Source organism: Galeopterus variegatus, unplaced genomic scaffold (genome assembly GCF_000696425.1).
Source record: "Galeopterus variegatus unplaced genomic scaffold, G_variegatus-3.0.2 Scaffold1668, whole genome shotgun sequence".
In the NCBI taxonomy this organism is placed as follows: domain Eukaryota; kingdom Metazoa; phylum Chordata; class Mammalia; order Dermoptera; family Cynocephalidae; genus Galeopterus; species Galeopterus variegatus.
In genome coordinates this window covers 52,733-63,499 of record NW_007727779.1, presented here as the reverse complement: position 1 = coordinate 63,499, position 10,767 = coordinate 52,733, and the positions used below count along the sequence as shown (strand labels likewise).

The 10,767-nt window shown below is 36.0% G+C and overlaps 1 protein-coding gene across 2 annotated transcripts in view; it reads left to right on the top strand.

Moving 5' to 3' along the window:
- PJA2 (praja ring finger 2, E3 ubiquitin protein ligase) overlaps positions 1-7,041 on the top strand; it is a 50,116-nt gene extending 43,075 nt beyond the window's left edge. The window contains exons 8-10 of one of the 2 annotated variants that reach the window (XM_008578345.1): positions 413-534; positions 4,256-5,830; positions 5,959-7,041. In XM_008578345.1, coding sequence (XP_008576567.1) covers positions 413-534; positions 4,256-4,381 — 248 coding nt within the window. In that variant the 3' untranslated portion in view covers positions 4,382-5,830; positions 5,959-7,041. Of the gene's footprint in view, positions 1-412; positions 535-4,255; positions 5,839-5,958 lie in introns of both variants that reach the window. The other variant, XM_008578346.1, reaches the window with a different exon arrangement.
- The last annotated feature ends 3,726 nt before the right edge of the window (positions 7,042-10,767 follow it).

Here is a 10,767-nt window from a genome sequence, read left to right as displayed (position 1 = left end):
ACCCTCAGTGTCGCGCCCGTACCGGACCGGGACCGGCAACGGGATCGCAACCCTCAGTGTCGCGCCCGTACCGGACCGGGACCGGCAACGGGATCGCAACCCTTGGTGTGGTGTTGCCCGCACCGTGCTCAGCCAGTGAGCGGGAACCGGTCTATATGTGGGATCCGAACCCTCGGCGGGAGCGCCACTGCGCTCCCCAAGCGGCGCACTGTAGCAGTGCGCCACCGGGCCGGCCCAGCAAACCCTTTTGATATTAAAATAAATACTAACTTATCTCTGATGTAGTTACCAAAAAAAAAGTCTAGTTCTTTTGTCTTTAATAGGTATCACCTAGGAGTTAATATGTTGATTTTCAATTTTATCAAAGTTGAGTTTTATGTGATTTATAGATCTAAATATTTGTTCTTTTCAGCTATTGGTCAGGAGCAGTGCTGTCCAATCTGTTGCAGTGAGTATATTAAGGATGATATAGCAACAGAGTTGCCCTGTCACCATTTCTTTCACAAACCTTGCGTATCAATTTGGTTACAAAAGGTGAGTTTTAGATTTACATTTTTTAAATTAATACTTAATAGATTCTCCTACAAGTTAACAATAATAGTGTCATTTAAGCCTATTTTATTTAGCTACATAACTGTAACACTTTGTAATTTAGCATTAAAAACTGGTTGCCTTTAATGATTACAGATTAGGGATAATATGGAACTATTTTACTTTACTAACATTGTCTAAACATAGAGAACGATAACTATTTAACATACTTCTAATCATTCTTGGAAATGACTAACTGTCTGAAAAATTATTTTATAATAAAGCCAATTAGATCTTTAATCACAACCCTGAAATCTGTTGTTTTTCAAAAGTATCTCAAGCAGAGGCCTTTGGCACTACTCAAAGTACTGAAACAGTGAGTGTACAGGTATTCCACTACCATGGGTTGGTGCTCCTGAAAATGCATATGAGAGATATCTAGTACCTCTTATTCCAGTTTTTATACATGTATACTGTCCTTAAATATTTACCCCATAATTTTTAAGTATATTTGAGTTATTTAAATAAAAGAAAGAGTTTTAGTTAAATCTTCTCTGTGAACTTTATTTTTGCATAAAGGATATTTACCATCCGGGTCGGTAGGAATTCACTAATCACTTTCCCAACTAATGTACTTATGGTTACAGCTTCCTTTTTTCCCTATAACCTACTCCCTTTTCCTCCACCCTTCTTTCCTTTCCTTTCTTTGCTGTTCCTCCTCCCCTATAGCCATTACATCCTTCTCAAAACTCTATTTAAAATCTCTAAAATCCAATGTAGAAAAGGTCATTTTCTTTATGAAATCAAATACATCATTTAGTTTTTGATACTAGCTTCTATTTTATGTCTGTATGCATATTAAATTTGCATGTGGTTTTGTAGTCTACTTTTGCAAAACATTACTTGCATATTTTTCCATTTACTGCAATCTTTTGTTTCCGTACTTCTCCTCAATTCCTCTTTCTTTCTCACTATTCCTCCTGCCCTCCTCCCATAACCAGGATTTCTATCTAGGAGTGTATCACACTTTTTCCCATTTGCATTTGTGAGATTGAGGTTTTTTTTAATTATTTTTTTTAAGAGGACTATGCTATATTTTTTCTATGCCTGTTATTTTTCATACTTATTCTTGGGTGGTTTATTTTTTTTCAACTTTAAAATTATTTTATCTATTTGCTTCCTTCCCAAGAAAGAATATACTTTAGGATTCTAATTGTGACTACGTTAAACTTATCCATTATTTTTAGAGAACTGTTCTAGAATACTTTTAGAATTAGATTAGTAGAACACATAAAATATTTATGAGATACAATGCTCATTTGAGTTAAGGTCTAAAGTTGTGTAGTTGATTACTGCTGGATTTTTTTTTGTTTTTTCTTTTTAACTTTATGTCATTTGTTAAATGATACTGGTGATCATATATGTATCACATAACATGAAAATTAAATGAGATAACCCACAGTGCATGGCAGATAGTGAGTACCCAGTGCATGTTAAGAAAATCTTATCAGATCAAAGCTGTTATTAGAAATTAGAGAGATTTTTATTTTATTAATAATGAAATCACAAATACAAACTTAATTTATGATATGAGTTATAAAGACCAGCCAGCAGTCTTCAATAAACAACATGTACCCACACAATTGCTGTTTGATGAGTATTATCTGCATAGAGATCATATTTGTCTCAAGTCTCTTGAGACTCCCTGTCATTCTGGATTAAGGTGTAATTCTGGATTCTGAGTTATTTGATCTCTCCCCTTTCACAGAACATGATTTGGTTAATAATATTCTAGGTGATTTTTCTTAAGCTGTTTATTTGCCATTATGTTGCTACATTCTAGATGGCTGTACCATACAGTATATCCACCTCTAGGGTTTTTATAAAGGTTGAAGTAGATAATCCATAATGAACTTAATATAGTGCCTCACATAATAAACACATAGTGCAGGAAAAGTAGCAGTTAAGTTAGAATTAAGTAGAAAAGAACTTTCAGTGCCTATACATGGTGATGGTGGTGGTGGTAGTAGTAGATGTAGGGGTTACTAAAATTTTTGTGTATACCTGTTCTGAGGTTTTTTCCCTCATTTCATTTCTACTTCTGTACATCAGGCCTTCAACCCTTGTTGACTTAACTACCATAGTAGTTACCTACTTCATCTCCTTACCTCCTGTAAAGGTATTTTCTAAAATGTAGCTCTGATCATGTTACTTCCCTTCTTACACAAGAAAAAGAGACACTTCCAGTCATCTGTGGAAGAGTTTGAAGTTTCTACCTTGGCTTTCCGGGCCTTCTGTGATCTAGTCCCTGACCTATCGCTTCAGATTCACTCTTCTGTATATTTACTCATGTTTCTGTGCATCTGCTTATGAAGTGTGGTGTGATCTTTTCCTATACTATCTGTAAGATTCAATTACCTAAATAGGTCCAGTTTAAATTCTCCCTTTTCTGTCCTTAATGTGGCCTTTCTTTAAATTCTTAACAATAGTTTCAGGGACTTAAGAAGGATCCAGTGTTTTGTGTCCCTGCTGTGTGTCAGGCACTTGCTGGATGATTCATATGTACTTTCCCATTTAATCCTTACAATAACTCTAGAACATATCGCTGTCCTTATTCCTATTTCCCAACGATTGATACTCGTCCAAGGTTACACAGCAAGTATGTGGTTGACTAAGGCTGCCCTCATACCTAATCGGTATGGTGAGTGTACAGTAAATGCTGAATTGAGTTCTGTAATTGTAAATGTTATATATGTTGTACAGCCTTGAATTGTACTTGACTTTGCTATAACCCAAGGTAACAATCTCTTCATTCTCTTTCCTGTCAGGAAACAGCTTAGTGTAAGCTGGTTTTCTCTAGGGAAAAGGTTCCCAAGATATAGTTTTTTGTAAGCTTCACCAGCATGATCTCTTCAGCCTCCTTTCTGTCAAAGAAATCTCTTTGAGAAAAAGACCAGATTTGCAAGGGGATAATCTATCATCTCATGACATATCTCTATCATCTTCCATTGGTCCTAAAATACTGAACTCCCAATATAACTGCTTCCCCCTTCCCACCTTCCTTCCCAGGTCTGTGGTTGATTTGTTTTGTCATTTAGAAGGAACCTAACTCTCCATCTCTCTTTGGAAAGGAATTACCTGCCTTATAAAGAAGGTCTGAGGTCCACCTGCTTTGACATATCTGTGCTACCCTAAAGTGAGGCTTTAGCTTATATGAGGAAGGTCCTGGGTGGGGGGAAATTTGATGAAATAAGTATGTGAATTAAGTAGGTCTCTGGTTTCTCTAATATGTGCATGAGAGATTAAATAACAGTAATTCAAGTCAGATCATTGTTGTGCTAAACTCTGACCTCCATGAGGACATGCACCTTGATTGTTTGCTCACCCTCTCCCGCAGCACCAGTGCCAAATGTGGAGGCTCTTAATTAACACTCACTCAATGAAAGATGAATGACTTTTTAAGGGTACAAACAGGATTAAGAGGCATTGTTTACCCTTATAGAAATTAGAGTCTGATTGGGATGCAGAGGAAAGAGCACTAAACTTTGTCTTTCTGTGTTGTATGGGTTTGGAATTTTATTTGGTTTTTGTTTTTAAGATACTTGATTTGTTACTAGGATAACGATACTGTTTTTTCTTTATTAAGACAGTTGTATGGTGTATGGTAGTTAAGATGTGTCTGGTGGCTATTAATAAGGCTATTAACATGCCTTTCTCCCTCCAGTCGGGAACATGCCCTGTGTGCCGCCGTCATTTCCCACCTGCAGTTATCGAAGCTCCTGCAGCTGCTTCCTCCGAGCCTGATCCTGATGCCCCACCTTCAGATGACACTACTGCAGAAGCCCCCTAAACCTTAACAGCTGAAATGAGATCAGTCTATCAAAGTAAATCTGAAAATTCCTTCTAACTCTGATGTGCAAATAATTATATATAAATATATTTAAAATGCTATATGTAGTATATTCCATAGTTTAGAAAGAGGATATTAACCTTTCTAAACTAAATTTAGGTTTGCAGAAAGTACTAAACATTTTCAAGCTGAATGTTGAAGCAGTGCATCCATTTTCTTTAGTTGAATATGTTGGCATTAATTGTAAAGTCAAGCTTATCAGTTAACTCTCTCCAGAAGACATAATCACCTTTGTGGCACACATATTGGTTTTGTCTAAAGTACTGCCACTAAGTGATTATAATTAAGCTTACCTATTTGCATCAAATGTGAAGACTGTGGTCACAACAGTAGTAAAATTTGGTTTCATTGGAAATAAAATGAATTCTAAAGCATGCTTCTTCACTGGTCCCTTTGCTTTTGCTACATCAAATAACCTCTTGGTTCATAATACCGAGAAGTTATTTAGAAAGGTGTCTAGTTTTCCATCTTGTTTATGATTAGGACTTTTTGGAATGCCAAACAAAGACTAAAATTTTGGCCAGAACATCACAAAATTTTTAAATCTTAAATTTCATGCCCCTGAAATAGGTAGTAAATGAATTATTTAATAAAACAGTGGATGTGCTTAAAGTAAGGTTTGAAAAGCATATGAAAAGTCTGGTGTACTTAGTACTTGGTACACTAGATGAATTAGATGGCCTTATGAAACCTTTTCTGAGCTCTTATCAAACCTGTTTCTACTTGGTTAAAATTATACTTGAAGGTCCAGAACACTTATGGCACTCTTGTTTAATAAGTAGCAGATACAGTTACTTTAAGGTAATTTTGGTTCTGAAATATTTTGGAAAGTCTGGAAACTCGTGCAGGGTCATCTTTGTAATTATATAACGCCAAACTAAGATTGCACAGCTTCTCCTTTAGATGATCACACGGTAGACAAATATGTAGAACCAGGGGTGTAATAGTTCACTTACAGATGTGATTTGATATCAGCACTAAAGAACGATGGCTGTTAGAATATCATATTTGAGCAAGTAAAATTGTAAAGCATATAGTGAATGTACATCCCTCCAAGTGGTCCATCAGTAATTTAGTTTGGACACACAAAAGGAATATTTATATGGCTGCCCAAATGAAGAATTACATTTTATTTGTGTAATTTTTCTAAGTATTTATATTCTCTTTTTTCCATCCTTTAAATTAATTTTCACTGTTGGCACATTTGAGGCTTAAATATAAGGAACATAACACTTGCATTCTAATTTTTGCATATATTGTAAATGTGTCTGGTATTTACAGCAAAATACTGTGTATCCTTTTATGGGTAAAACAAAAGTGAACATTGCATGCATGTAATGTGAAGAACTTGTAATTTAGGGGTTCTTTGGGGCTTCTGTGACTTTGGAAATGCTTACATTCAGGCCTTAATGTTGCATTAACTAGCATGTTTTCCTTCTGATATATATAGTCACTGTTGTATAAACTAATCTTTGCTTGTTTTCTACTCTGTGATCTTTCCATACCATACTTTGGAAATGCTTACATTCAGGCCTTAATGTTGCATTAACTAGCATGTTTTCCTTCTGATGTATATAGTCACTGTTGTATAAACTAATCTTTGCTTGTTTTCTACTCTGTGATCTTTCCATACCACATTTCACTGATGATCAGTTAGTGTCGAGGAGTCAGATCAGATTAAAATTAATTCTCATGTGTATATTGTGGATATTCGTGGCTAGTGTGATTTTTTTTTTTTGTTTCCTCTTAAGTAATGTTGATCAGTTGTGACACTGGTTAAATTCACATTGCTACAGGTTTTTCTGTAATCATCCACACATTATATTTAGACAGTATTAGACCTTGGTTTTTTCCCTCCTGGATAGCAGCTGTCCCAAAGAAAATATTTCTTCTTTGCCTGTTATAATGTAGCTATTATCTCTGCCAGTTGTTAAGAGGCTTTGGTTCCAAACTTAACCAGCAGTGTTGAGAGCTGAACTTAAGATAGCTGTTGTACTTTTTGCTTTCCATCTGTTACTGTCCTTCATTCTTGGCTCCCTACTATCTTAAACAGCTGCTATAAAGGAGAAAAGTAGAATTAAAAAGTCAGCTTAAACGAAAAAGAAAATTGAGGTTTTAGGATTTTCATGGTTACAAGCTGGTAGAAACTGAGGCTGACAAGTTCAGACACCAAAATATTATTTGATCATATCTTGGATCATTTTGAAAAAGTTAAGAATATATGAAGGTAAATTAGAAATAAGTATGAATATTAATAAATGTCATTTACCTTATTTCTCTATTTTATGTTGCGATGACCTAATAATTTTATTTTTTTAAACATTTTCCTATTTCGTGTTATATGAATGCTGATATTTAAAGATAGATCCACATGGTTTTCTTTTGTGTTTCTTAATTGTTTATCTCTAAGCTAACTAATTCTTAAGATTATTTGTGATCTGTTATATATAAGCTGTTGAATATATATGAACTGTTGGAATGGAATGCAAGTTTTCAAAAGCCCAGGTCTAAATGTAATGATTGGTTTATTGTTTTACAACCTCAGCCCATCATTTTCCATGTAAATCATAAACAATAAACAGGATATACTCGGTGGTCATTTCTAATATTTAATTATGTAATCATATCACTTCTGTAATGTAACCCCTAAAGGATTTAGAGGTAATGGCAAAGGAAACAGCTATTAAGGAAGTCTAGAATAGGCTCCTGAGCATATGATTTTATAGTCTTTGAACTGTGATCTAAGCAGGCCCTACAGAGAGCCATATAGAAGTTATGGACTTCTGCTAATGGACTTATGTTGCTGATGGGGCTCTGAAGGAGTAGTTAGTCCTTGTTGCCCTCTCTTAGCAATCTTGTAGTTTCAGCAGAGCCTGGTTTCCCTACTGACTCAAGACTGAAGAAACCCTCAAAGTTCCAGGAAGGGGACCCACTTCACTTCAGTGGCTTTCTCCAAATTAGGCGTGGCACTATTATCAAATCTAACTGCTTAGGAAGATTCCTGTGGTTTCCAAAGAGTTCACAGACCTCGTTCATTTCAGAGGGGTCAGTTGGGTGCTGATAGGTTATGCTCACATTAAATTAGACAAAAACTAATGTTTTGTTTAGATGCTTTAGAAAGTTTAGAATACTGATTCTCCCCTAATAGATTAAGCATATACTAGAAACATACAGTCTTAGAGCTAGAAACAGCAGTGGTAACACCTCGACTGCAGTGTCAAAATCCTTTTATAATTGCATCATAGTTTTCAGCCACTACTGGGTGAAGCCACTTGGCACTCCTATAAAGGACGGATTTCATTGTTAGAAGAGTGTCACCCAGATTTTTCTATAAATAGCACACATGTGAAACTAGACAGGTAAGTCCTAACTCTTCTGTGTGGCCATCTCTTCATATCTTCTATCAGGCATGACATTTTTCTGAAGTCTTACCTCACATGATATCTATTCCAGACCATCCTGGGGTTGGCTCTTGATCTCTCTCTTTAAGTACATTGCTTAGAACTAAGCACAGTTCTGTTGTCTAATTAGAGCAGGGTTCAGGGACATTACCAATTTCAGTGTGACTCTCATACGGCTGGTATAATTCCCATGTGATTGGTATATGTTGTTATTACTACCCTCATTGTTAGGCAAGCGTATCACATTGTTTTGTCTTGCTGAACTTCACAGGCATTGTTGGTAAGCCAAGTCCACTCCTGATCTTTATTTATACAATTTCTTCTTAACCTCATTGGAAGACAACATTCATTCTTCCTAAATTTAACTTGTAAAGGTTCTTGTGAATCTGATTCTTCCTTTTAGCCTGTGTTCCAATTTTGATAAAGCATGCCTTTGGTATTGAGTGGCTTTGTCCAAGTTATTGTAAATATTGACTCGAACAGGATGGAATACAGACCCTTTTCAGAATGCCACTGTGGACTGCCCTCTAGGTGACTGATCCATTAATTAGTACTTTGGGTACAGTTGTTGATGCAACTACCAATCACTTCACGTGCCCCTATTTCTTTATCTTTCCTAAAAATTTTGTCATGTTTGGCAGACAATCAGATGTACTGTCTTTGGAAGCAGTCTAATTTGCTAGTATAGTAAATGAAGACAGGAAATGAAGTCAGCTGGAAATGCCTCATTCTTAGTAAAACCATACTATCTCCTTCTCTAACTGTTCACATGCTATCTGTTTAATTATCTGCCTTAGAATTCGATAAGTAATCAATGTCGAGCTTGTTTGGATAATTTTTTGAATCTACCCTTGACCCTCTCAAAAATTGTGATATTTGAAATAACATGACCTTGACAAGTCAATCACTCTGCTTCTGCTTTCTCTAAAAATAATTCATCTAAATTACAGGTTTAGTATTACTGTTTGTGCATGGGTAAAGGTTTGAAAAAAAAAAATTTGTTAATGTGCATAGTCATGGGGAAATACGTTGTGCTCGGTTTCCATCATTGTTTTTAGCACTATGTTTTGGAGATCGGTGAACATTTCAGATAAAAATCTTAAAAGGGTCTTAATCACCTCTCAGGAGTGCAGAGAATTTGACAGGGGAACTTTATTAAATCAAAATAAAATTTTACTAAAAGGCTAAAGGCCTAACACACTAATAAAGATAGGTGGCAATTTATTCCATGTTATATTTTTAGGTTATAGTCAGTATACGGTTTTTATAGTGAAAATTGATGGGGAGGTGGTCTTTATCTTACTATTTTAGGAAAATACTATCTCTTAGCCATTCACTGTCAGCAAGAGAAGTTCTGCTAGCCACCATGATTTCTTTTCCTTTGATTATAAACAGCATTTCTTCTTAAGATTCATTTTTAAAAATGCATTTTTACGTTATAACAATAGGTTCCTATTTATGAAATGTTTACTAAATATTAGGCATTGTGTTACGTTCTCTGTCTTAGCTAATCTTTGTAATGAATCAGTATTGGTTGTATTGTCCCAACTTTACAAAAAAAGAAAAAAAAAATTGAGTCCCAGGGATGGTAAAAGAGCTCTGGTTCTTAAGACCCTAAGGGTTCTTTCTACTTCATGCCATTTCCTGGGTGGGAGCAGCCTATCCAATCAGTGTTATTTAAGTAGTTTGAGATGCAGTCTGAATTTTTAAATGGGAAAAAATGGGGTCTGTTCAAAACTCTAAAGAAATTTTGTCTTTCCTTGCCATATTATTTTGCTAAGGTTTTATAAAGAGACATTTTTGTACCACTGACCAAAATTCTAATGTGGTCCTGGTTAGTGAAGTTTTTTAATCATGGATAAGATCTGATGAGAACTTCCTACCTTTGCCTGATAATCTGAGATCCTCAGATTATTCTGCAGAGGCTGTCTCTGGCCTGAGGGGTGTGTAGCATCTTATTGTTTCTTCAGTGAGATGTGAGTAATGCAGACACCTGTCTACAAGAGACTTGCACTATCCTTTTCTAAAGTTTCTTCCTCAAGAAGCCATGGATGTTTGCCCTCCACATTTGCCAGCATTCCAAAGAGTAGAAAACCTATACCCCCAACTTGTTTCATCGGTGGTAATAGATTTGACAGAGGCTTTCCTTTTGATTTCGGCCCTTAAATGCCATTTTAAGTTTTTTCTAGCCATTTAAGCTATGCCCTAGTTCTGTTTGTCTAGTCCTATTTTCTTGTTGAAAGAATCCAAGTGTTAGAGACAGTTGTTATAAAGGGCTTCACTATGTACCATTATACTGACTGGTGTTTAGCTTCAACAAATAATTCCTCCTCTTGACCTGGACCAATCCCCCAACCCTGGTATTGAAGCATACTAGGTTTGCTGCCATTCCAGAATGTAAGCGTTTTTATTTTAGTTTAAATTAACATTTAAAGCAGATGAAGTTGGGGATGGGGAGCTTACAAACTGACCTTATCTGGAAAGCAAGCTCTAGCCTCGACTGGATAGTGATGAAGCTATTCACAAGTAAACTCCTTGGTTACAAGCCACATCTTAATGAGTAAATAGCACCTGAAAGAAAATGTTTAAATTTTTAAAAATAAATTAGTGAGCTTATGAAAACAGTACATTAGGACATGTCAAACTGGCAACCTCCCCGAATCTGCTAAAAAATACCTTCACCAAACTCAACAAATATTTGCATAACCTGAGCTGCTATCCAAGTGCTTAATGAATGTTTACCAAGTGCCAATTCTGATAAATTGTGAACAAGGTAGACAAAATCCCTGGCCTCCTGAAGAGTCCACTGTAGTGAGGAGACTATTACATAGTCTCTCCCCACCCTCTACACAGCTGGATTCACTCTTTAGGAAGGATTTCATCTTGGCCCAGGGGATGCCCGACCCATAGAGCCTTAGAGGCTCT